This window comes from Phocoena phocoena, chromosome 19 (assembly GCF_963924675.1).
Source record: "Phocoena phocoena chromosome 19, mPhoPho1.1, whole genome shotgun sequence".
NCBI lineage: Eukaryota > Metazoa > Chordata > Mammalia > Artiodactyla > Phocoenidae > Phocoena > Phocoena phocoena.
Window position 1 is genome coordinate 44,881,049 of NC_089237.1, and position 26,426 is coordinate 44,907,474.

The 26,426-nt window shown below is 56.5% G+C and overlaps 2 protein-coding genes across 7 annotated transcripts; one reads left to right on the forward strand and one right to left on the reverse strand.

Moving 5' to 3' along the window:
- Positions 1 to 219: 219 nt before the first annotated feature.
- On the forward strand, positions 220 to 16,280 carry ANKRD13B (ankyrin repeat domain 13B). The gene is made up of 15 exons (XM_065897087.1): positions 220 to 333; positions 10,622 to 10,757; positions 10,892 to 11,016; positions 11,104 to 11,149; positions 11,743 to 11,886; positions 11,976 to 12,165; positions 12,242 to 12,308; positions 13,379 to 13,460; positions 14,182 to 14,246; positions 14,467 to 14,597; positions 14,690 to 14,847; positions 14,972 to 15,124; positions 15,242 to 15,405; positions 15,484 to 15,560; positions 16,043 to 16,280. The coding sequence occupies exons 1-15, from the start codon at positions 220 to 222 to the stop codon at positions 16,278 to 16,280; spliced, it is 1,890 nt and encodes a 629-aa protein (XP_065753159.1).
- A 1,122-nt stretch (positions 16,281 to 17,402) lies between these two features.
- On the reverse strand, positions 17,403 to 25,434 carry CORO6 (coronin 6). Of its 6 annotated transcripts, none has more exons than XM_065897092.1 (10): positions 25,209 to 25,434; positions 23,799 to 24,053; positions 22,228 to 22,350; positions 21,662 to 21,791; positions 21,384 to 21,565; positions 19,584 to 19,688; positions 19,350 to 19,495; positions 18,949 to 19,006; positions 18,620 to 18,850; positions 17,403 to 18,525 (listed from the first exon to the last, which is right to left on the reverse strand). In XM_065897092.1, exons 2-10 carry the CDS (start codon positions 23,994 to 23,996, stop codon positions 18,403 to 18,405), a joined length of 1,296 nt encoding a protein of 431 aa, XP_065753164.1. In that variant the 5' UTR covers positions 23,997 to 24,053; positions 25,209 to 25,434; the 3' UTR covers positions 17,403 to 18,402. The 6 variants fall into 6 exon arrangements, with proteins under 6 accessions (XP_065753164.1, XP_065753162.1, XP_065753163.1 ...); XM_065897090.1 differs by lacking the exon at positions 25,209 to 25,434 and adding an exon at positions 20,126 to 20,245 and having other exon boundaries at positions 23,799 to 23,996; XM_065897091.1 differs by lacking the exon at positions 25,209 to 25,434 and adding an exon at positions 20,620 to 20,739 and having other exon boundaries at positions 23,799 to 23,996.
- Between the last annotated feature and the right edge of the window lie 992 nt (positions 25,435 to 26,426).

Here is a 26,426-nt window from a genome sequence, read left to right on the forward strand (position 1 = left end):
CTCCGCGCAGCCCGCCGCCTCGCGAGGACGCCCGCGGCCCGCGCCGCCCGCACCGTTCCGGGCGCGCCACCCCCGCCCGCCGGCGCCGCTAGCACATGCCCGAGCCGCAGCCCTGCGAGCAAGCAGCGCTGGCCCCCCGCCCCGCGGCTCCGGGCCCTGGCTCTGGCGCGGTCCCTCTTCCCGGGCCGGGCGCCGCGGCCCCGGCATGAGGAGCGGGCGATGATCCCCGCCAACGCCTCCGCCAGGAAGGGGCCCGAGGGCAAGTACCCTCTGCACTACCTCGTGTGGCACAACCGCCACCGCGAGCTGGAGAAAGAGGTCCGCGCCGGCCAGGTAAGAGCGCCGTCGGGGCGCCGCGAGGACCCCATGGCCGGGCACGCCCGCCCGGCTTGGGGAGGGGGCGCGGCGCGGGCTGTCCCGCCCCCCTGGCGAGTTTGCAGCGCTTCTTTGTTCGCAGCCGCCGCTTTTGTGCTGTTGACCCGGAGAGGGTGATGGGAGCGGCCCCCGCCCGCTTCCCTCCGGCCCGGACTGGCGGCCCACACGTGCTCCGGACCCTCCCAGATTGGGGTAGGGGACGCCGTGCCCCTCCTCCGCGGGGGCAGTGAGGGCTGCGGGGAGGGGCTGCTGGCTCCATCTGTGTTCCACGCGGTAGGAGAGTCCGCCCCACTCAGCTCGGCAGCAACACCTCCCGCGTGAGTGTGCGGAGGTGGGCAAGGCCTGCGTAGGGAGGGGGTCACGGGTCAAGGATCAAAGAGGCTGTGACACTCCCAGACATTCCAGCCCCACCCAGTGCCCTCTACCCTCATGATGAGCGCTTATCTGTTTGCTCAGACTGGGCAGAGCCCCTGGATCCCTCAGACCCGGCTCAGGAATGGGGAGTAAAGAGAGAGACCCTCTTGGGTTTAGCCCTGTAGGGCCTTGTCCAGGTGCTGAAAGGCGCTCTCCTGCCCTCTGGTGCTGGGGCCTGGCTTCTAGGCTCTGAGGAAGCGAGGGGCCCTTTGGCCCCTGGCAGGATTCGAGGGTTTGCACACAGAGCAGGCTACCAGGTTCCTCTAGTCAGTGAGAATGGGTGGGTCAGCCAGCTTTGGCTGGGCGGTGGCCTCCAAGAAGATAAGGTAAGGGATGGGGTCTCCTGGCCGTTCTTTAGGACCAGGGCAGGCAGGCAGGCAGGCACAGGTCACAAGTAGTTCCCAACTCCGCCGTTGGCCTTCAGGCACAGGTAGGCACTCGTGGCATGGACGACTAACCCTCCAGGGTGGGGAGGCAGGAGCGAGAGCTGGGCCCAGCCTGCCCTGGTTTGTCTCCAGTTGAGGCCTGCAGACTTGGCCTAGATCTGAGATCCTGGGGCCCTGGGCTGGGAGTGGTTTGCTAAGGCGTTGTCCCTTTGGGAATATGCCTTTTGAGGGCCACTTCCTGAGTCACAGGAAGTTCAGTTTGAGGAGCTGTCTGCTTCCCAAGGGAAGAGTAAGGTGGAGAGCAGGACATCCCCAGATGGTGAGCAAAGTGCGGGTCAGAGTGTGTCTCTGAATTCCACCACTGAGCCCTCAGACCAGTGCAGCACCCAGCTCTGCATAGCAGTCCCAGGAAGTGTTGGGGTGACCTGAGCCTCCATCTCTGGTCGGGGTGTCCACTTCCATTCTACCTCTGCTTTCACAAGGATGCTCCAGGTTGCTCCTCATACCACATCTCTGTTTATCCATCATAAAGGAAGTGGTTTGCAGCCACTGGTAAAGGAAGCGAGGTCAGAGTGGTGGATCCTGTGGGACAAAGATGAACAAACCAGGCACAGCCCATGCCCTCCAGGAAACCCCATTCTGGTGAAGCAAGTGTGAACAGGGAAGTACAGTGTGATGTGCAGGGTGCTAAAACAGTCCAGCCTCTTCTGGCTCATTCTCTGCTTTCCTCCCCTTGAGGGCAAGAGAAGACAAGCCTCTGATAGAGGTTCCAGCTGGAGGGATTTAAGTATGATCTGAGAGGAACTTCCCAATGGGATGGTTGATGGTTGGTTGAAGAATTGTTAGGCAGAAGGCTAGTGGCTGAATGTCCGGATCACCTCAGTCACACTCCCTTGCCCAAGGGGTGGGTGGTCCTTTTCTTGCAGAGATTGGAGAGAGGCAGAATGCCTTAGAAGAAAAGGCTTTTTCACCCAGGCCTCTCTGATTGACAGTCCTCAGGTCAGCAGTCATCTTCCTGGGGTGAGGCTGCATGGGGAGCACTGGAACCCGCTGCAGGTAGGGGTGGTCTGGACCACTGAGTGTGTTCCTCTTTACTCCCCTCAGGCTGCCACAGAAACCAGGGACCAGGTTCACCCCATCCCCACCCACTCATCCCCTCACCCTGGTGAGTTTTTGTCTTCCTGAAACGGATACTGCCTGCCCTGAACCAGGCCAGGGGGAATATAGGGCATTGGTTGAGATTAAACCCTTCTTCAACCATAAAGGAGTCAGGGGTGCCAAGAAGGGGAATGCCAGTCAGTCTGGGTGGGAGAGCCCCCTGGCTATATTTCGACTCCAGGACTGACCCAGAGTGATGCTTGCATCCAGATGTGCACTGCTCAGTACCCAGGGCCTCAGACTCCCAGGGAGAACTGAGGATGCCCACCCCAGCCATTTCCTGCAGTTACGGGTCTGGGGGCAGCCACTTAACATCATAATGAAACCCGGTAGACCCCAGGCATCTCATCTGGGGGTCCCTGATCTCTGGTCCTTCTGGCACCCACTGTCACAGAAAACAGCTGGGTTTTCCTCAAACACACAGCAGCTGGGTTTCCCTGGTCTTCACTTGTCATAGCTGCCTCTTCTTCACTCCAAGAAAGCCCTGCAGAAGCCCTCCCGTGGGCAGGCTTGGCAATGCTGGCCAAGGAGGAGGGGGATGGCACGGCAGGCTTCTGAGCAGGTTCATGGGGCCTGGAAGCAGGGAGTGGCAGGGAGATGGGAGGTGCTCAGCGGGTGTTTTTTGGTGAAGGGAAGAGTCCATGATCACCCCTAGCCAATACCCAGCAATACAATGGTTGCTGGGTGCCCTGCTTCCTGCCACACACCTGCTCTGCCAGGTTGGGAGGGGGCAGGGGGTTGTAGGGTAGTGGATGTGCCAGTTCCCCCTTGGCTGGCACGAGGCCTGAGGTCCAGACAGCTGGGCATGGCCTTGGTTTTGGAGTCACGCGTCCCTGGTGTTCCCTGGGGGTGGGAGGTGGAGGTTAGACTGAATAGCTCCCTGTGGGAGGGCCAAGGAGAGCAGGATTCTTCCCAGGCAACAGGCACTCTGGAGGGGGCTGGACTGTGGTCCTAGAGAAACATTTTCTTTCTTCCGGCGGCTGCCTCCACCATGGTCCTCCTTCCTGCTTTCCCTGGTTCATCCTTCTGACCTAGAGGCAGGTGAGATGGGATCGTGGGGCCCCCGGATACTCAGACAGAGGCTGCCTCACCCTAAGTACCTGTTGTGCCAGGAGCACCTGTGATCCCTTCTCCTCGCAAAGTAGGCAGTCCTGGGTATGGGCTGTCACCACAGCTGATGAGTTGGGAAGCTCAGGAGAGGGAGCCACAAACCCTAGAAACCAAATATCAATGTGTCTGGGATGAGGGGGAGGGGCTGAGTGGGGCAGATGGAGGGGGTGGGTGGAGGGCGTGGGCAGAGGGGCAGGTGGAGGGGGTGGGCAGAGGGGCGGGTGGAGGGGGCAGGGCGGAGGGGCGGGTGGAGGGCATGGGCGGAGGGGGAGTCAGCAGGTGCCACCCCCACTGGCCCAACTCCACTTGGGGAAGCATCTTGCCTCCCTCCCCCCATTGAGTGAGCTCAGGCCTGCCTGGTGGGAGAGCAGAGGAGCAGTGGCCGTACCAGACTCTGGCTGTCTTCCCTGGGGCTGGGGGATGGAGCGGGGCAAGGAAGGGAGACGCAGGCTGAGCAGGCAAGGGGCCCCAGGCTCTGGGCCCCTCACCTTACTTCTCCAGCACCTGTGTTTAGTCTATACATTTGGAAATGTTCTTATAAGATTTCACCTAACAAAAGGACTCTACTAATGCTGAACAACTTTGAAATATACCCTGCTAGCCCACGTGGGTCCAAGGAGTGGGCATGTGCAAACGTGCTGGCAAATACGTGTGTTACATGAGTAGAGGCCAGCTGGGCACACATGTGCTTGTACACTTAGGGGTGCACATGTACAGGGAGTGTGGAGGCAGGAGTGTGTGTCCTTATGGTACCTGTACGAGTGTGTGTACGTGTGTGTGTGCAGGCAGGTGCCTGAGTGGAAGCAGGGAGACTCTGCTCAGGGAGCCCCAGCTCCTAAGCTCGAAAGACCCCTGCTTTTGGCTCCAGCTGAGGCCAGCTGGGGTGCAGAGTTTCCGCTCTCTTGGTGGGGAGGGCTGGCTATTGGGTTTCCTGGGAAACCTTTTCATTCCAGCAATTAAATAGCAGCAGGCCTTTGCCGAGGAAATCAATGAATTCTCCCACTTGGGCCCCCAGCAAGGTGCCTCTGCCACTGCAGGCCCAGCTTTGGACGGGTGAGGGGGAACTCCTTTGGGGCTCGGCTGACAGTATGCAGGGCTGATGTTGGCCCTGGAAGACAGCGGTGTCTTGGGGACCCTGGGGAGTCGGGAGAGCTCCTGTGGAGTGGGGTTAGGGAGGGCACCCCTGCCTGGCAGGCAGTGCCAGCCTCTCTGTGGAGCCTGGAGCTGGGGCACCTGAGGGGGAAGGAGGCAGGCAGCATCTGGAGCCCTGGGACTGGGCCCTGCTGGCTCCCCGGGGCCTTGTTAGCGGCAGCAGCATCTGGGGCGGGGCCGGTGGGAGGCATGGGTGGCTGGGCTGCGGCCCCATGGGAAGGCCTCTTCCTGACACCCCCCATGACCCAGCCAGCTCAGGGTCTATGGATCCTGCATCACTCCCACCCCAGGACTCAGGACCCCACCCAGGTCGGACCCTGAGGGGCCCAGCTCAACCAGTAAGAGGCTCTCCTCCCCTCTGGGGAGCTCATGTAGAGCAGCAGCAGGAGGGCCGCTCACAAGGGCCACGCACAGTTTTGGGGGTTTTTTGAGGCTCCCAGTATATTTAGAAATGAAGAAATGCCAACACAGGGTTATAAAAATTATATAAATCTGAATTATTTTAAATGTTTTATTTTTGACGAAGGAGTTCCCACTCATGTTTAAAATATGTAACTGTTGCTAGAAGGTAGCAGTCCTCACTACTTTCCCACTCCTCTCAGAGGCAACCACTTTGAACTCTTTAGGCTGTTCTGATATTTGCCTCCATAATTATAAGCAATATACCTCTACAAGTATTTACCAGTTAATCAATTTTACACTTTACTGCCTTGCCTTCCTTCCCCATGTCCCTTAAAAAGTCATCTATGCATTTGTTTAATAAGCATTTATTAAGCACCAGTTATGTGCCAGATGCTGTCCAGAGACTGGGGATGTAGCCCTGAACAAGACAGACCGTCCCTCTGTGGGGCTTACAGTCTAGGAGAGGGAGACAATGAAAAAATAAATAAGCACTTTAATGTTGGGAGAGAACTAGAGCAGGATAAGGGACAATAGATAGATAAATAGCAACTGACATTTGAGATGGGTTGTCAGGACCAGCCTTTCTAAGGAGGTGACATTTGAGCAGTGGCCTGAATGAAGTGAGAGAAGCAGCTTTGTGGCTCCTAGTCCCCAGAAGAAGACGGTTCCGGAGAAGGCTGATAGGCAGGAGTGGAGCTTGGAGAGATGGGAGACCATGTGAGTTCAAAGAGACGTCCAGGATTCTTTTCTCAACTGGATGGGAAGCCATGGAGAGATTTTGAGCTAAGGGGCGTCAGGACCTGAGGAATATTTCACAGAATGACAGCACCTATGGTGGGCCCTGTGAAGAACAGACCTAAGGAACCAAGAGAAGAGTGGGCGGAATGAGGTGACAGATGGGGTGGCCACGACCAGGAGGGTAGCCTGAAGGTGGTGAAAACTAAGATGACTTTGGATCTATTTTGAAGGGAGAGCCTGTAAGGTCAAATTTTACTGATGGATTAGATATGGAAGGTGAGAGAAAAAGAAGAGATAAAAACAGTCCTAATGTTTCTTACCTGGAAAGGGAGTGAACTGAGGTGCCGTTTACTGTGATGGGAGAACTGGGGCAGGTAAAGCTGTCCAGGTATGGCTGGCATAAAGAAAGCAAGGGAGGTCTTCCCTGGTGGCGCAGTGGTTGAGAATCTGCCTGCTAATGCAGGGGACACAGGTTCGAGCCCTGGTCTGGGAAGATCCCACATGCCGCGGAGCAACTGGGCCCGTGAGCCACAACTACTGAGCCTGTGCATCTGGAGCCTGTGCTCCGCAACAAGAGAGGCCGCGACAGTGAGAGGCCCGCGCACCGCGATGAAGAGTGGCCCCCACTTGCCACAACTAGAGAAAGCCCTCGCACAGAAATGAAGACCCAACATAGCCAAAAATAAATAAATAAATAAATAAATAAATTCAAGGACCCTTAATTAAAAAAAAAGCAAGGGAAAGAAGTCACAGGTCAGAACATCCCATTTTGTTTCATGAATTCAATTTCCTTTCCATATTTTTCTCAGGGTGTAAATTACTGTCCCCCACCCCGGCCAAATTTTTTTTCTTCTGTTTCCTGCATTGACAGATGTTTCCTCTGGGTTTTTAGCATCTATTTGCATGTTTTGGTATCTTTCAGGTTGGCAGCTTTCCTCAAGTGTCCAGTCACCCTCGGCTCTTGGGGCATATTTAAGGATGGGGGGTGTGGAACTTATTAACGAATGGGTGCTGCTCTAAGATGATTGGCCTGTTTATTGTTAGGATCCCCAAATTTCTGTACCCAGAGGTCTGTGGTGCCTCTGGTTCCTGCAAGAAAGAATTCTCCAGTCTCCTGGTAGGGGTGGGATAGGGGCAGTGTTATGTGCAGTCTGGCTGCCCGTGGTTCAGGACTTGAGGCAGGGAAGGGACTGGGTTTTCACTGTTCACCAGTTTTCAGTCCCGTGACCTCATCCTCAGACCAATGTCTGAGTTCAGTACATCTGAAGCTTAATTTCTATAAAGAATACACCCCTGGCATCCTGTGGAGAGGAAGGGGGGATATCTCCCAGCTTTACAAGATTGGGGAGGGGGTTCTGAATTTTAACCAGACCCCCCTGTATTCAGTCCTGAGCCTTTCTCCCACCCCTGCTGTTCCTACTGCCTGCGTGTTCTGCACCTGTCAAGGGTGCTAAGGGGGGAATCTAGCTTGCTAATCACTGGGGTTTCCCTCTGTGAATGCTTGGGTTCTAGTACCTGCTGTTCCCTTAAGTCAACTGTGATGGCCCAGCCACTTTCTTGTGGGTTTTAAATATTTTATTGGCATTCTTAAACTTACACATTTACTTTTCTTTATTTTTTTAATGTGGTTGTGCCGGGTCTAAGTTGCAGCAGGCAGGCTCTTTAGTTGCAGCATGCGAACTCTTAGTTGCAGCATGCATGTGGGATCTAGCTCCCTGACCAGGGATCGAAGCTGGGCCCCTCGCATTGGGAGTGCAGAGTCTTAACCACTGCACCACGAGGGAAGTCCATCACACATTTACCTTTTGAGGCAATCTTCATTACTTTGTATAGATCTAAGTTTCCATCTGGTATCATTTTCCTTCCACTTGAATAACTTCATTTAACATTTCTTGCATGTCTTCTGGTGATAAATTCTTTTAGCTCTTGTTTGTCCATAAAAGTCTTTATTCCCCCATTTCATTTTTGAAGTATATTTTTCACAGGATATAGAATTCTAGGTTGACAATTTTTTCCCCAGCACTTCAAAGATTTCATTCTGTTGTCTTCTAGCTTGCATGGTTACTGGTGAAAAGTATGTAGTATTTCCTATATTTGTCCTTATATACATAGCATGTCTCAATTCTCAAAATGCTTTCCACAACATTGTAAATCAACTATACTCCAATAAAATTTTTTTTAAATGCTTTTAAGATTTTCTTTTTATCATTAATTTTCAGCATTTGATTATGATGGGCCTTGGCATAGGTTTTTGGTGTTTTTCTTCCTTGGAATTCATTGAGTTCCTTGGTTCTGTGGATTTATCATTGTATTAGTTTCCACAACAAATTACCACAGACTGGGTGAGTTAAAACAACAAAAATGTATTCTCTCATCATTTTAGAAGCCCAGATTCAAGGTATCAGCTCCACTCCTTCCAAAGTCTCTAAAGGAGACTCCTTCCTTGTCTCTTCAAGCTTCTGGTGGCTCCAAGCATTCCTTGGCTTGTGGTTGCGTAACTTCAGTCTCTGCCTGCATCTTCACATGGAACTTCTGTGTGTGTGTTTTTTAAACTGGATTTAGGGCCTACCTGGATAATTCAGGCTGATCTCATTTTAAGATCCTTAACTTAATTATATCTGCAAAGACCCTTTTTCCAATTAAGGCCACATTCACAGGTTCTAGCAGTTAAGATGCAGACATATATTTTGTGGGATCACCACCATTCAACTTACTACAGTAGTTTTTTTAAAATCAAATTTGGAAATTTTTTGGCCATTTCTTTAAATTTGTCTTATTCCTCCACTTCCTTATCTTATCCTGTGGACTCCAATTATACATATGTTAGAATGCCTTATAGTGTCTCACAGATTGCTGAGGCTGTTTGAATGTTTTTCAATACTTTGTTTCTCCTCTGTTCTTCAGTTTGTACAGTTCTGCTGCTGTATCTTTAAATTCACTGATTTTCTTTTTATTCCGTAGTGTCTAGTCTACCGTTAATTCTATCCAGTGAAAATTTCATTTCAGATATTGTACTTTTTTTTTTTTTTTTTTTTTCCAGTACGCGGGCCTCTCACTGTTGTGGCCTCTCCCGTTGTGGAGCACAGGCTCCGGACGCACAGGCTCAGCGGCCATGGCTCACGGGCCCAGCCACTCTGCGGCATGTGGGATCCTCCTGGACCGGGGCACGAACCCGTGTCCTCTGCATCGGCAGGCAGACTCTCAACCATTGCGCCACCAGGGAAGCCAGATATTGTACTTTTTATCTCCCATTTCTTTCCCTGGGAATGTTGTGTTTTTCTTTAAACTTTTGAGCATATTGAGCCCTTCATCTTTGTTTCTATTAAATGATTTTTCTCCTGATTATGGGTTTTATATTTTCCTACTTCTGTGCTTGTCTAGTCATTTTTAACTGGATGTTAGACATTGTAAATGTTGTGATGTTAGGCATCAGGATATTGTTGTCTTCCTTTAGAGAGTGTTAGACTTTGTTCTGGCAGCCTAACTTAAGTTACTTTCAAATCAGTTCGATCCTTTGGAGCTTATTTTTAATCTTTACTAGATTAGGTCTGGGTGAGCCTTTTCTCTTGGGATAGGATTCCTGCTCCTACGGTATAACCCTTCTTGGGTCTCTTGAATACCCTGGGTAATCAACAAGGACTCTCTACTCTAGCAGGTTGGAGCTTGAATGTCTCCCTGCCATGGGTGAGCTCTGAGAATTTATCAGCCTATTGTTCCTTTTCTGCCTGGTTTTGTTGAGTTTCACTCCACACATGTGAAGTTTAGTATTCAGCAAAGACTCAAAGGGACCATATGCAGATTTCTGGAGCTTTTTTTTTTTTTTTTTTTTTAACATAGCTCACTTCTTCCTGGAACTCTGCCCTGCAACTTCTAGCTACCTCAGCCTCCCTGAACTCCTCTCTCTCTCCTTAACTCCTCAGCAAGACTGTCATGCTCTGCTGGGGATTCCCCTGCCTGAACTGCTGTCTGGAATATTCCTCCAAGTAGAAACTTAGACAATCATAGAGTCCACCTTGTTTGCTTCTCTTACTTCAGGGATCACAGTCCTGGACTAATTGTTGCCTAATGTCTGAAAACAATTATTTCATATATTTTGAAGCAATAGTCTTCTCTGTTTGGTGGGAGGGTAATTTCAGTTATCTCATCATATTGGAGTAGAAGCCTTTTCCTGGCATTTTAATCGAGTTTTGGGGAGGAGAAAAGGAGTTACATACACGTGGTCAGTTCACGTATTTAAGCAGAAGTCCTAGTTTCCTGAAATATATCTAAATATTTATGTTTAACAAACATATGCTTTTATCATGCAACAAAAATCTCATGTAATATAATCGTGTTATTCACAAAACAATAATAGTATTTATAAAAAATGTTAATACATAGTGTCCCACAGGCATAGGACATGGGTTTGAAGTTGTACCATAAACATATTCCTTCATTCTTATCAAGGTATTACTGCAACTGTTTGCTAAACCTCTCAGGGATAATGTCAATGATCTAAATTGGTGGCCCTTCCTGAAGGTGTGGTCTTGGACCCCTAGAATAGGTCCTGTCTCAGGTGCCCTCCCTGGCCAAGGGTCTTTCTAGACCACACTTTGGCCCCAGGCTTACTCTTCACAGGCAAGCCCGCTGGGCCTTGGAAGAGTGAACCCAGTCAGGGCACCTAGGTGGACAGGAAAGGAAGTCCTTCCCTTTCTCAGAGTTACTTCCTGCCCTCTCCTGCAAGCCCCTGTCCCCTCACCTGACCCCAGCTCATTGTGTCTGTTTTTTCCATTGCCTTCTGAGATGGGCAAGACAGGACAGCTAGGTGGTTGCTGCCTGCCTAGCGGCTGTTAGGCTTAGATGGGCTACCTCAGAAGTGACCAGGGCAACCTCTTCACCTCTTCCAGGTGGACATCGAGCAGCTGGATCCCCGTGGGCGGACTCCCCTGCACTTGGCCACCACCCTGGGGCACCTCGAGTGTGCCCGCGTGCTCCTGGCACACGGCGCAGATGTGGGCAGGGAGAATCGCAGCGGCTGGACAGGTGGGCACCCCTACTCACCCCTACCCCACAGCCTGGGTCTCCCGGCATCATATCCTCACCTCTGATTGGCTGAAGGGAGCCCTAGGCAGGGTCCTGCCCTGTGACATCGCCTCTTGCCCACACCCTGCCCCCAGTGCTTCAGGAAGCTGTGAGTACCCGGGACCTGGAGCTGGTGCAGCTGGTGCTGCGGTACCGGGACTACCAGCGGGTGGTGAAGCGGCTGGCAGGCATCCCTGTGCTCCTGGAGAAGCTGCGCAAGGTGAGGTCCAGCTTCTCAGCCTCCCCACCACGGTCTTTGAACACTATCTCTACCGCAGGCTTAGCCACTCTCCTCTTCATCCTCCAGGCCCAGGACTTCTACGTGGAGATGAAATGGGAGTTCACTAGCTGGGGTAAGAGGGGCTGATGGGGGCCTCTCCCACCTCAGGGCTTCTACACTTGCTGCTTCCCTGCCTAGAGCACTCTTCCCATCGCTCTCCCATGGCTCCTTCTCACCGCTTAGCTCTCAGCTCATTGCTACCTCTTCCTGAGGCCTTTCCACAATGCCTCTGTTGATTCCATTATTTCCTTCACTTTGTAATGACTGGCTCATTTGTTTGTTACCTGTCACCCCTTACTAGAAGGTGAGCTCCAAGAGGGCAGGGGTCCTTTCTTGTTCAATGTTGTATCCCCAGTGCCTGGCACACAGCAGGTGTTTAATAAATATTTGTTGGAAGACTAGATGAAAGGTTGAGTGAGTGAATTAAACGGTGGATACTAGGGACTTGGTGGTGGCTGAGTCATGCCTGTCCCCAGCCTCAGGTTGTTCATTTCTGAGTGACTGTGGTCTACATTTGTAGGGGGAAACTGGGGCAGGGGCTGCTTTCCCACCGGTTCCCTTACCCTTTTCCAGCCACACTCCTGACCCTGACCCCCATGCTCTGAGGTGGCCGAGGGTGGTGGGCCAGACAAACTGAAGCCACCTCTGACATTCTCTTCAACCTAGTGCCCCTGGTGTCCAAGATCTGCCCCAGTGACACCTACAAAGTGTGGAAGAGTGGGCAGAACCTTCGGGTGGACACCACACTTCTGGGCTTTGACCACATGACGTGGCAGCGAGGGAACCGCAGCTTTGTCTTCAGGGGCCAAGGTCAGGCAGGTGGAAGATGGGGCAGGGTGGGGAGGCTGGGGACAGCCCCCTGAGACCCCTGACCCCCTGTGCTATTCTGCGGCTGGCAGACACGAGCGCCGTGGTCATGGAGATTGACCACGACCGCCGGGTGGTGTACACAGAGACCCTGGCTCTGGCTGGGCAGGACCGTGAGCTACTGCTGGCTGCTGCCCAGCCCACCGAGGAGCAGGTGCTGAGCCGGCTCACTGCCCCCGTCGTCACCACGCAGCTCGACACCAAGAACATCTCCTTTGAGAGGTGAGTGGGCATGGCCTCGGAAGCCTGGAGCCAGCCCGGTGGATGCCCCCTCACCGAGACCACACTGCTTCCCTAGGAACAAGACCGGCATCCTGGGCTGGCGCAGCGAGAAGACCGAGATGGTGAATGGGTATGAAGCCAAGGTGAGGTCACCGCTCCCGGGTGCCCGCCCCACCACACCCTTGCCTACAGCAAGCTGGGCAGGGGTTTCCTGACCATGCTTTCTCGGCCTTGGAGGTGCAGAGGCAATGCAGCGTGGAGGCAAGGTCATGAGACTAAGAGGCAACTGATGAGAATGGCCGGCATTTCTTGAGCACCAAATATTATGTTCATGCTCAAGGCTCTGTTCTGACATTTTAAATGTATGTACTTGTATGTATGTATGTGTGTCTATGTACACATGCACACACGTCTGTGTATATATGTGTGTATGTCTCTCACACACACACTCATTTAATCCTCACGACAACCCTTTCGGATAGATGCTATTATTATTCCCATTTTACAGAGGTTTATCGAGCCCTTTCCACCATTTCCCATTTAATCCTCACAAGTCTGTGAAGTAGGGTACTGGCCCATTTTATGATGAAGCAGGGGCTTGGAGTGACTAAGTGGCCAGTACAAGGTTGCCCAGAGCTAAACTTCAGACCCAGCTGGCTGACTCCAAAGCCAGGCCTTTACCCCTAAGAAGACTGTTGTGGGGGACGCCCAGCAGTCACTCTGGGACCCCCGTATCACCCATGTGGGGCCATGTGGTGAAGGGTCTAACCAATGCAAGTTTCTGTGTCATTGTTGTTTCCTCCTGGAAGCCTTCCCTGGTTCACAGGCTGGGCTATGGCCTCTGGTTTTTGGTCCCACAGTCCTGTGCTCTCCCCATTAGAGCATGTATTACACTGTGTTATTACTGTCCATTGTCTTCTTGATTGTGAGCCTCAAGAGGACAAGGATCATGTCTGGCCATGCTTGTTCACCACTGTATCCCTGACGGCTGCCTCAGTGCCTGGCTTATAAAGGCTCCTCACAAAATGTTTGTTGAATGAATAAGAGAACTGAATGAATAACTTCATATAATTACTTGCCCAAAGGCCTGGAGATTGGAACTGACAGCACCCCCCTCCCCTGACCATTCTTTGTAGGAAGTGTTCATAACGCCCTTAGGGGCAGGGTAGGGGTACCAAAGCTGTCTGTGAGTCCTTTCCTCATCTGTCCCCAGGTATATGGGGCATCCAATGTGGAGCTCATCACCCGGACACGGACAGAGCATCTTTCAGAACAGCACAAGGGCAAGGTCAAAGGTAATGAGGCAGAGGCGGATGGGGGAGTGGGGGGGAGGAACCAGCCCCACTCAAGCGCCTCCATCGGTATTTCCTCTGACATCCTAGCAAGAGCCAGGATAGCTTATTCAGGCAAATAGGTTTCAATTCAAGTGCCAAATCCTAGTGATTGGTAGTGGTTGCCTAGAGTGCTGTTAAGATTCTAAGGCAACATTTGGGCTCAACGGGAAGGAATGCTACAATTGATTACTAATATCTGCATTGGATTTGGGGCAGGGGGGAATGTCATGTACACTGTTTGTTGGCCATTCTAGTCTAGTGGGACATACCCTAGGCAGAAGGACAGGGGCCCTGCCACTGATTCTCTGTGCCCACGGATACTACAACTGACTCTCTGGGCACCAGTTAGTCTGTCTAAAGTGGATAAACGTAATTCCCACCTCACAAGAGAACAAAATGAAGTGAACATGGATGCACCTGAAGGAAAACACATACACATGCATCCCCCAAAATACTTTTGGAAGTTTCTCCTGAGCCCCAGGCCTACTTTTATTCCAGCTGTGCTTATGGTGGTCCTGCCCCTGCCCCTTGGAGTCCTCAATCACCTTCAGGTGAAGGTGCCTGGGTGTGTGGTGTGGGTGAGCAATCCTCCCTCCCCCTAGGGACCAGCCTCCTCCCTGGGTCTTGGGTGCTGTCACTTCTGAGGACTGCAGTGTCCTCTGAAATGCCGTATTTCTTGCAGGCTGTAAGACACCTCTGCAGTCCTTCCTGGGAATTGCTGAGCAGCATGGGGGCCCCCAAAATGGGGTGAGTGTGTTCAAGGGGTACCCCTCTGTGGAAGGGTGTGGATGGGGATCAGGAGGAAGTCTGGGAGGCACCCTGTGGGGACTTCCTTTCTTTCCACAATGCCCAAGGCCCTGTCAGCTCCACCGTGGCGGGGGGACAGATCCGGGGCTTGTAATACCAAGTGGCTGGCCTGGCCTCAGGGACTGAGAAGGGCTCATAAGCCCCTCCCTGTGTGGTACAGACCCTGATCACTCAGACTCTGAGCCAAGCCAACCCCACTGCCATCACCGCAGAAGAGTACTTCAATCCCAACTTTGAGCTTGGCAACCGTGACATGGGCCGACCCATGGAACTGACCACCAAGACACAGAAGTGAGGCCCCATGGTGGTGCTGGGGAAGGGTGGGCAGGGCTGGGAGGCCACGGCTTCTACAGTGTCCCTCACCCCTTGGGATCTGGGTGCAGGTTCAAGGCCAAGCTGTGGCTGTGTGAGGAGCATCCCCTGTCCCTGTGTGAGCAGGTGGCCCCCATCATTGACCTCATGGCCGTCAGCAATGCACTTTTTGCCAAGCTCCGGGATTTCATTACCCTGCGCCTGCCTCCAGGATTCCCTGTCAAGATTGGTGAGGCTCCACCCCCAGTTCCCTTGAGCAGCTATTGGGAGGATGGGGCTTAGAGGAGGTAAAGAGTGGGTACTTAAGGTGTGAGAGAGTGGGTGGTGGTGCCTGATGGTGTCTGCATCCTCAGAAATCCCGATTTTCCACATCCTCAATGCCCGTATCACCTTCGGGAACCTCAATGGCTGCGATGAGCCGGTGCCGTTGGTGCGAGGCAGCCCCAGCAGCGAGACCCCTTCCCCAGGCAGTGACTCCTCCAGTGTCAGCAGCTCCAGTTCCACGAGTGAGACCCTCTCCCGCCCTGAGCCCGCCCTCACTTCCCCTCCCCACCGAGCACTTCCCCGGGAGTGGCCGGGAGGGGAGGTCTGGTCCACTCTGACCCACAGCCCGGCACCCCCAGCCTCGTGCCGCGGCTGCGAGATCTCCCCCGCGTTGTTCGAGGCCCCACGCGGCTACAGTGTGCTGGGCGGCCAGCGAGAGGCCGCCACCCGCGACGACGATGACGACCTGCTGCAGTTCGCCATCCAGCAGAGCCTGCTTGAGGCGGGCAGTGAGTATGACCAGGTGCGTCCCCACGGCCGCACGGGGCCACCGGATTGCGGTGCCGCCACAGCTAACTGGCTCACCCCCGCCTCCGCCCAGGTCACCATCTGGGAGGCACTAACCAACAGCAAACCGGGCACTCACCCCATGTCCTACGAGGGTCGCCGACAGGACAGGTCAGTGCCCGCCCGTCCGGAGAGGGTTTGGAGACGCCTATTCCCCCACCTCCCATACACGTGCACAGAGAACACCAGGGCCCTGTCACGGTGCGTATGGACACGGCCGCATGAGCACCCCTCTTGGCCCAGAGGAACCGTGGTACCGCCATCAGGGACCCTACTGGTTTCAAGATGGCGTCTACCACCACCACCCGTTCCTGACTCAGGGGTGGGTGAGCAGTACTCCAAACGCGGCCTTAGAGCCTTCACAGACCCTCGCCAGACAGAATGTCGGGGCTGGGGTTCTAGAAGACTGGGAGGATGGGCTTTGTAGGAGCTGGCATCAGCTCCTACCGGGTGGGAGGGAGCCAGGGAGGTGACGCGGGACTCATCGCTTCCACTGGAGAGTGTTGAGGCCTGCGCTGTCCCGGGGCCTCCACACCGTCTCCCGCCCCGCATACGGGCGCCCGGAGCCCTCGACGTATCTTACCTGCCTCCAGGAGCGCTCCGCCCACGCCGCAGCGCCAGTCCACAACCCCCGCGGGCCTGGCGTCGGTCCCCAGCCCTCGGCCCAGCCCGCGCCCAGGCCAAGGCGGCCACGTGTTCCGGAGCTACGATGAGCAGCTGCGGCTGGCCATGGAGCTGTCTGCGCAGGAGCAGGAGGAGCGGCGGCGGCGCGCGCGCCAGGAGGAGGAGGAGCTAGAACGCATCCTGCGGCTCTCTTTGACTGAGCAGTAGCGCCCACTGCCGGGCCCCTTGGCCACGCCCCGCGGGACCCGCCCCGGAGCGAGAGTCGCCCCTCCTGCGCGCTCTCCGAGCTGAGTCCGGAGACCCGAACCGCCGCCTCGGGGGCGTAGCGGCGCACCCGGCACCAGATGGGGAGGGGTTCGGCCCGGCCGTGGGGTACCTTCCTGGAGGCAGCTGGCACGGCTCCCCTGCTTTGCTGTATCCTGACCCCACCCCACTCCCCTGGGCTCTGACCGGTCCAAGGGCGGAGCCAGGCCGTTTGAGGGGGAGACGGTCCTTAGAAGAGCACTGTCTCCATCCCTTGCTCCTTCTGGCCGGTCCTCCTTTCTGCTCACTGACCCCACTCCAGGACACTGCCCGTGAAGCCTTTGCATCTCCGCTCTTCACCCCTGGGGGGCAGCTGAGCTCCCCACGTGCTGTGTGGCTGCTTCGTCCTAGACACAAACCAGCACGTCAAGGGCCCAGCTCCTCCCCCACCCCGGCATTTCAGCGTCAAGTGCACTTAGCGGGGTGCCCGGCTCCCCCAGCCCCCACACCCCTCCCGGGTCTCAGGGTGGTCCCAGCTTCTCTTTGGGTGACCAGAGGTTGGAGTCCCCATCCCCAAGGCACGTTTTTGTGATCAGGGAGGGTGCCCAAGGTGGCCCCAGGTCTGGGCAAGGCCTGGCTCCCTCGTGGTGTCTTGGCGAATGGGGAGGCATAGTGGGCGTGGGGCAAACACCAGACTGGACACAGGGGTCGCCCAGGGCCCTGGCACCACCATCCATCCCTTCCCACCAGCTGCTGCTAGCCCTCTGTGGTTGTGCATCCTACTTTCCCTCCACCCAGGGGCTGACTCCGAAACCCTTCATCCAATGGTGCTAACCCCCGGCTCTCCCCTGCCCCACCCCACCACCCAGAGAAGCACAGACCCCGCCAGGGGCAGGGGCCCACTGCAAACCCTTGTCTGGGTTCTCTCGGACTGGCCTTCCTGGCTCAGCCAGTGAGGCTTGGAAGGGACACGAAAGCGATGGAAGAAAACAACAAAGGGAAGCTGTTCCTCTCACCCTCTTCCCTGATGCCAGGGGCACCAGACTGATTCTGAGGCACAAATAAAAGAGGCTTCAAACCCGAAGCTTTTCCTACCTGCCTTTACTGGGGAAGAACGCCCATCTGCGGGTTGAGGGTTCCTTCTGAACCTCAGTGTGGGGAGGGCTCTGAAGTAAGAGGATGTCTGGTGGGTCCTGAGCCGAGTGTTGCATTTGTCAGGGCCCCCAGGAGTCTGGTGGTGGCATTTACAGAGGCTGGGGGTCTAGCATCCCCACCCATGCAGGAGGCACAGACTGAGCACTTGGTAAAATGTTTCATTCAGTACGTCTTGTTTTCCTGCTAGAGTCAAGGCCGCAACAGAGGGCTGGTGTATGTGTGTGTGTGTGTGTGTGTGTCTGGGAGGGGGGGAGGTGTGAACCTGCTTCCTCATGCCAGTTCTCTGGTTGGTTCTCCTGCGGGAGTGCCGCGAGGAAGCCGTCCTCTCCCCTAGAGATGGAGAGAAGGAAGAGAGCCCTCTGCCGTAGACTGCTGGGTGTAGCCCGTGGGTCCGGCTGTACAGCCAACGTTTGTGTATGTCCGTAGAACTCGGGTGACGCCCGTTGAGTTTACCACTCAGGGTGGTGGAGTCAAGTGAGCTGATTAGAGGGAGAAGCGTTGTAATTTTCCCCAGCCAGTCTGGGGAGACCCGTCAAATCGCTACCCCTTTGAGGTCAAGCCCAAGCTCCCCAACATCCCCAAGCATTGCGCTAATACTAAGCACTTTCCCTGCCCTGGGCGGGAAGGGAAACAAAGGGGACACTGCCTGCCGTGCAGCACCATTGTTGAGGCCCCCGTCACCCTGGGCCTTCCAAGGCCAGCTCCTGCTGAGTCCTGTACGAGGCACACAGCCCGGTAGGCGCCAGACGGACGCGAGTGTCCGCAACGCTTCATTTGTCCAGGACTCCCGCGAGGGGCGTAGTTCCCTCCCTAGTCCCGGCCCAGGCCCAGAGAGGCGGGGTCCAGAGGACCCAAAGCCGGGGCGGCGCGGGAGTGCTTGCGCTCCGCCCCACTTTGCCCTCCCGGCTTGGAGCTTCCCCGGCGCGATGCGCTAGTCCGTGCCGTCCACCAGCTCGCACAGCATGTTCTCCAAAGACGTAATGCGCTGCTCCTGGGCCTGCACCTGCTCGCGCAGGGCCTTGATCTCCTCCAGCAGCGTCTCCAGGGTGTGCTGCTGTTGGACGCAGAGGACGGAAGAGGCGGCGTTGGGCGGGGTGCGGTAGGGGGATGTGAACATTGGGCCTGGGTGGAGCAGGGCGGGACCTTACCGACAAGGGGGCGTCGCTGGCTGACTGGCTGCGGCGGGGGCCGGGGGGCGGGCGCACGTCCAGGATGTTGCGCTTGGTGACCCGCAGCTCGCGGTGCTTGGGGGGCATGTAACCGTCCCTCAACGAGATGAGCACGGGTTCGGCGTCCTGGCCGGATAGCCATTCATCCGCTTCTAGGGCCGGTTCGGGGCCCGGCGTATCTGGGTAAAGGTCGTCTTGGAACAGGTCTGACTGCAGGTGTAGGGGGACACGAGGACAAGCAGGGTGCCAGGCCTGCTCCGCTCCTTTCCGCCTCGGAGCCCTGCCCAACCCCTCTCCCAGCCACTCACCTTGCGGGGCACAGTCATGATGATGGGTTCACACTTTCTTTCGTGCAACTTGTAGAACCTATAAGGGAGCGGGGACCGGCACAGGCTCAGGCTCCGACTCCCTTAACTTTTGCCCGGGACCAAGGGGTTAGAGGCCAACACTTGCTGAGCGCCTACCATGCATTGAACTTTAAACACCCTCTGATGGGGTGTTTATCATCATTAAGAGATGAAGAAACTGAAGTTCAGAGAATGTCAAGCCTGTAGCATTGGGGCTGGCACTGGAAACAAGCCCGTATGACACCCCCCACCCCCGAAAACCCACTATTTTCCAGAGACTACACTATTGGGGAAGCCCCCGAGTCTTCCCGGATGGGACCTGGGAACAGAAGCAGGTGAGCGGGAAGGGCAAGGCTGCTGACCGTGCAATCTCGCACTTGCTGACATCCAGTCCCCGCTTGGGCATGAAGCCCATGCCCCTCTGCGGCTCCTTGCTGCTGAACGTGTTCAGGTAATGCACGAAAGGTGGTTCCTCGGTAATCTCAAAGTACCGAATGCTGCTGTCGCCCTGCAAAACCAGTCGGTTCGGAGATATGCTGGGCGGGCCCCCGATATCTCGGTCCAGCCCCCTCTTCTCCCCTCCCGGCTGCGAGCACCTTGCCACACAGGTAGACGATGCTGGAGTCGGGATCGTAGAAGGGCAGTAGGACCCCGTTGCTTGTGTCCATCTCCTGCAGTGCCACTGGCTCCTCGAAGTTGTTCTGCCCGAGCACAGGAGGCGTGACCAGCCCTGTCCCGCTCGCCGTGCCGCTCTGGATCCCCTGAAGCTCCTTTACGCTTCGTGCCCTCCCCAAAACCCACGCATTCCCAAGGCAACTCTGGTGACGAGAGCTGCAGACCCCACACCTGGACACCACTCTCGGTCCCCCGCACCTATATCCCCTGCACCGCCGCATGCAGTCACCGCAAACCACCCCCAGGGACTCGGCATCACCAGGCGGGGGCGCCAGCGTGGGCTCCTTCAGGCGACGCAGCAAAACTGGGCAGAGGGGTGGGTGTGAGGATGGCAGGCGCTGCAAGGAGGGCAGCAGCCTCCAGCCCTGTCCAGGTGGGCATGCCCTGCGGGTGGGGGGCGCCTGGCCCCTCTCCCGTGATGCCAGTCCCCGGGGCACACACCCCAAACGTCCAGCTGCGTTACCGGGTCCCACAGGCCCAGCTCTCGCTGGCTCATGCGGGTGAAGCCCGTGGTGAAGATATGACCCTGGCGCGTGAAGACGGCCCTCATGGGCCTCATTCCCTCGTGGGCCGCAAACCTCTCCTGGGGGGAGGGGGAGACAGGGAGAGGCGTCACCCAGCTGCCTGCCCTGGGGAGCCTGGAGGGCCGGGCAACCAACTTGCTGACTTGGGTGTGGGGGGCGGAGACAAAAGGGGTCTTAAATATTCAGTTTCCTGGCGTCTCCTGGCTGGCCCCAGGCCTGGAGAGCGCGGGCCTCTCTCTGCAGATTCTGAGCCCTTAAGCGCCCTCAGAGCAGGGGATGCCTGCGGGCTTCCCAGGGGAGCAGAGAGGCGCTTCCCAGACGGGAGCTCCCCGTTCCGCTTCAGCTGTCTTGGGCGCGGGCCACGGTCTGAGAGAGCGCTCCCAGCTGACCCAGCGAAGGAGCGAGCGCGTGCGCCCGGCGCGGCCTGGCCTACCGGGTCCCAGAGCGCGAGTTGCCGCTCACTCATCCTGCTGAAGCCGGTGCTGAGTAGCTTCCCGTCTGCGGTGAAGACGGCCCGCAGCGGACGGGCGCCCTCGTGAGGCCGGGCTCGCTCCTGCTCGCGGGGTTAGTGGGTTAGAGTGCCCGCCGCGCCGCCCCGCCCCGCCCCGCTCCGCTTCCGCCGCGCCCGCCGCGCGCACTCCGCGCAGACGTGCACGTGCCCCGCGCATCCAGCGCCCGCCTTAGGTTGAGGCTGGTGAGGCAGGTGCCGCCGCCCTCCCTGGGCACCCAGCTGGGGCAAACAACGCGCAAGGGTTGCCTCCAATCTCCCGCCCAGCGGGTCAACTAGGTTGGAAAGGGGCCTGCCCGCGAGCCAGTGTCAGGCTCAGGCGCCGGAAGATGGCGCTGGGTGCCGGCTGGGAGGAGAGGGGTCCGGGGGCGCAGGTTCGGTTCATGCAGGTCTGGTGGGAGGGTAGAGTTTGCAGCTTCTCCCCTCCTCAGTCACAAATCGAGCAGCCCTCCTCTGAGCTTCTGAGATGCAGGGGAGGGGAGGGAACAGGAGCGCGGCTGAGAATTGCGGGCTGGGGGCTTACTTAGGGCAGGGGCTGTGGTTGCAGACACGGCGGGGCAGGGCTGGTGTCTGGGGTTGAGGTGGAGGAGGTGAGAGCTGGGACGAGGGGCTCAGGGGGTTGTGGGTACAGAGGCCTGACAGCTGCTTCTTGGGGCAGGGGTTGGGACGCAGCCAGGCTAGACACTCACCGCCACCACCTGGCCCTTGCGGGGGTCGATGATGCGCAGGGTCTTGTCCTTGCAGGTGGTGGCTAGCAGCCTCCCATTGCTGTTCCAGCACACGCTGTGGATGACGTCCGGGTGTATGTCGTCTAGACTCAGAAGCACCTCCCCAGTGCCCACGTTCCAGATGATGATCACATTGTCACCACCTGCCCAGAATGGCCAGGCACCGTCACCTGGCCCTGCCTTTGCCACTCCCCACACCCCCCGATCTATGGTAGGGACCCCTCCCTAGGCCCCCAGACCTGCACTGAGCAGGACATTCCGGGCAGTGGGGTGCCAGGAGAGGATGCCCACACGTTTGGAGTGGCCCTCGAGTGTGAGGATGGGTTCTGTAATGTTGCGCATAGGGGTATAGTCTGGAATCTGCCACACCTAGATAGAAGGAAAAGGCATAGGGTAGGTGGGATGAGGAGCCCACTTTGTCACTCTGCTCTTCCCTTACTTCCCCCACCCCCCTTCCCCAGGGTCAAGTGCAGGACAAAATGTGATGGTGCCCACATGGGGCAGAAGCAGCTGGGAGCCAGGAGGTGGCACTGTCAGCTTTCCAGAGACCTGCCTACTCACAGGAGCAGGGAGACTTCAAAGCACTGCCCCCCTGCTCTTCAGGCCCCAAGGTAGCCATGGCTAAAATTAGTACTAAGCAGTTCATCCTGGGAGGGGGCAGACATGTAGCTAAAAATAGCCTGGGAGCTGGACAGGGCAGGGCCCTGGAACTCAGCACCTCCCTCACCACCTTCTGCAGCACAAGCGAGGCAGCCCTCCCTGCTTCCCCTGCCCAACAGCCCAGCAGCATCCGCCTGGCTCCTACCATGATGGTGGTGTCATCTGAGGCACTGGCGATGACGTTGTCATTGTGTGGGCACCAGTCGATGTCCAGCACAGGGGCAGTGTGCCCAGTGACCAGTGGGTAGTTCTTATCCACTCGCCCTGTCTGCAGGGGTCAGAGAGGGAGATGTGGGGCCACTGTCCTGTGTGTTTTCAGGGGGTGGGGAGTGGATCTGTTTACATCTCAATTCTCTATTTTCTGTTTTCTCTTTGCAGAACCCACCCCCTTTCTGCTCTTCCAACCCCATTCGGCCTACTTCCTCTACTTCACGGAAGACAGAGTTGAAGTCATTTCACATCAAGGAATCAGACACAGAGAGGTAAGATAACTTAACCAAGGACACACAGCAAGATACTGGTAGAGCCAAGACTTGACTTCTTAGTCCAGTGCTCTTCTAAAAACATCTACTTGGAGGAGACTGTTCTTGGGCCTGTTCCCCCAACTGAAATGTCCAGGGGAAGCCCCTGGTGGAATAGGTCAAGGTAAGATGCAATGCAGTGCTTGACAGTCCTTTCCCAGCCACAGTTGGCAGATCTCCCTCTTGTCAATGGCTTTACCTTGGAACCACAAGCAGCAGGCATTCCTTGTGCCTGCCGTCTCCCAACCTGAGCTGGGGCCCATCTATTTTTAATCTTTATGGTATGTTTGTGGGGGCTCTGAGGCCTTTGCAGGGGCTGGCATCAACCCAGACCAGGCAGTAGGGGAGAGGGGTGGCCGTGTGGCATTGGAATGGCACTTGTACTGGGGGAGGAGGTGGCTCCAGCTGAAATTTGAGCCCAGGGGATGATGTCCTTGGATGGTGTCTGCATTGTCCTGGAGTGAGTCACTGGCTATTGCCAGGCCTCATCCTGACCTTGCCACCTGTGGGGCCTCCCCTAACAAGGTGTAGGAGCCGGAATCCAGGTCAAGGTCATGCCTTGGAGTGGTCATCCTGTGGGCAGAGATGGCTGAGGGGCTTGAGGCTACTCAGTAAAGGTGCTGGTCATTGCCTGGCCTCCATCCCTGGAGTAGAGGGGGCTCTGGCCTTATATGTCATGTCCCCTGGCCCTTTGCTCTCATTCTACCTCACTGCAAGAACCAGAATGGGGGAGATGGCCAAGAACTCCTTAGATAGAGCCTGACCCTGTCCTCAGTGTGCTGCTCCGGGGTGTGATTTAATCCAATGCTCACCCTGGGCTGCGTACAAAAATCCTGACACCAAAAACATAAGCGGTGTGGCATCAGGAGAGATAGGAACAGAATCTGGCCAGCTTCTGTCTCCACTACTTCCCAACTATCCATCACCCGCTCCTGGTCCCTGCTGGGAACAGGGTGCTGCATGGAGAAGGGATGCGCTGTGAGTAGGTGGGGGCCGATGTGATGCTGCTGTTCTAGGAGGGGTGACAGAGCCTCCCAATTGGTCCCTGAGTGATTGGGGAGCAGGGAGCAGTCAGTCCACATAGACTGCCCTCCTGACTGAGGAATGGAACTAGATGAGAACACAGGCTGCTATCAGGAGTCCCCAGGAGTCACAGCCAGTGTCCTCCACCTGCTTCCTTCCCCTCATCTCTCACCTTGGCCAGAGGCAGGACGATGAAGGCACCTCCACCTCCAGCCTCCACAATAATGGCCAGGAATTTGGGGTTGACGGCACAGAAGGAGCTGTCCCATGTGACCTTGGACACACGGATGTCCTCGTAGGCCTGGTCAGCCTTTGCCGCCTGTCCAAACACATGGCGGAACTTGCTCTGCCGAACCACGCGCCGGCTCATAGCTGGGGGCAGAGATGGAGGATCTCGGTGCCCAAATTTTGGTCCTTAGTCCCGTAGCTGTGGGAGGGAGGGAGGAAGAGTTGGGGGAGTGGCAAGTGAGAAGGGTTATCTGACCAAGAGTCAGCTATAAATTAATATAGAGTCTGGTCCTAGAAGCAGGGAGTTTTCTTCAAGGTGATGTATGGGAAAGTTCTTTGCTTAGTTCGAGGGGCTAGGATTTGGGGCCTGACTTCTCCTTAGAGAGCCAGGCTGGGGGGACAGTGGAGCCTGACTGGGCCTGAAAGCTTCCTGGAAGTTGAAGTGGTTTGGGGAGGAGCCTCAATGCCAGGCTGCCCTCCCACTGCCAGGCTTGGATGAGCATCTCTTCACGGAAGTGGTTTATCTCCCAGAGGCATCTCGTCCAGAATCAGAGGCTTTGGCTTAAGGCCATTTGTGGGGCTAGGACTGCAGCCACTCAAGATCCTAAACTCAGCATCTGTGGCATAGTTTAGGTGGATGGGGTTTTGCCTTTTTCTAAAAATTTGCCAAGGAGAAGTTCCTCCTGTTAGCTCACCTGGGTTCTTCCTGTTACTGTTTTTATCAGTTTCCTCCCATGCTGTTGGTGGGGGGGACACAGTGTAAGGTGGATCTCTCCTCCTCCCACTTCTCTCTGCACTGGCTTCTCTAATAGGCCCTCACCACTGTGTTCTGGCTTTTGCCGGCCATATTTCAGCCCCACTTCTCCTCTGAGTCCTCTCTCCTACTAAATTCTCTTGGGGGTGGGGTCCTCGACCCCCCTCCCCTCGGCTTAGAGCCAGATTTTCAGGAGTGGAGTGGGGAGGGCGAGGTGCCTTTTCTCCCGCTTGGGGCTTGAGCTAAGCTCTTCCCCAGGAGACACACCGAGCTCTTCCAAAGCCCCAGCGACTGACTCCAGCCCCTCCCCAGCCCCGGGCATCCTTGTGCCCTTCAAGACGCTTCTGCGGCTCCCGGCCTGAGGCCCGGCCTCCCCGCACCCTTCTCCGGCCTCCTGCCCTGGCACTGCGTTCTTGCGAGACGAGGTGTCTGCGCCCTGCGGGCGCGCGGGCCGCTGTTCGGCCAAATATAGACACCAAGTCCGCCCAGCCCGGGACCGAATTTGGCGGCGGGTGGGGGGAAGGGGGCGCAGACCTCTGTCCCCTCCAGACACCCCGCCCGCTTCACTGGCTGCGGTGGCGGCGGTGGGGGGGTGGGTACCTGGTCCTGAGCCGGCCGAGGGGCGCTCACGCTGCGACTTCTCTGCGGAGGGGGTTGGGGCTGCGCTGGGGACCAAGGGAGGCGTCAGGGCACCGGAACTGCCTCTCCTGGTGTCCGCGGCGTCTGGGGCCCGGGCGTTCGGCTGCGCGATCCGGCCGCTGCCTGCGACTCTCGGGGCCGGGCGTCGCTGCAGTCCCAGCTGCCGCTGCCATCAACCTGCGGAGGCGGACTTAGGGCAGGGGCGGGGTCACATAGGTCCCGCCCCCTCCAGCGGCGGGAAAGTCGAGTGCTGCAGACTCTGCGCGGCCAGTCCGCGGGCCTTCGAGAAGCGTCAAAAGTAATTCTGCGTGTGTGCGCCGGCTGTGCGCGCTCCTCCGCGCTCCGCGCCTAGCGGGTGGGCTGAGGAGGCCCAGGTTCCCAGACCCAGAGCTGGGCGCTGAGAGAAGGAGCCTACGAGGGGGCGCGCTCCCCTCAGAGCCGGCGGCCGAGCAAGATCGGATGCCTTCACGCTGTATGCCTGCTGCAATCACACTCCCAATTTAGACCATACCGGCGGGCCGGGGCTGTGGGACTGCACGTCCAGACACCCCTGAGGAGAGGTCCTGGAAGATGCTCTGGGGCCCCTTGGATGAGGGCCTAGGCTGGCCCAGGGCAGCTGTGAGGGTACCCGACAGGGGCCTGTGAATGTTACTGTTATTAATAGCAATAGCGACCACTGTCACTGTACTAGGCACTTCACCCCGTTAGGGAGGATTCCACGGAACAGGGCACAAAGCAGCCTAAAAACCGGTGATAGGGGTGTGGGAGAAAAAAAAGTGAACACCAGGTTCAAGGGAAAGCGGCTGGCACGGGTCTTTTTTTTTTTTTAAAATAAATTTATTATTTATTTTATTTATTTATTATTTTTGGCTGCGTTGGGTGGGCTTTCTCTAGTGGACACGAGGCATGTGGGATCTTCCGGGACCAGGGCTCAAACGCATGTCCCCTGCATTGGCAGGTGGATTCTTAACCACTGCACCACCAGGGGAGCCCTGGCACGGGTCTTTTAGACACTCAGCCTGACTCCTAAAGTCTTGAGGGCCTTGTTTGAATTGGTGCCCGACTGTGTTCCAGGGAAACCCCTGCCCCCTCCCACTCCCTTCCAGACCCGCGGATCTGAGTATTGACCAGGGTTAAGGAGGAGACAAAAAGAAACCAGATCAGAATGCAGCCGGTGAA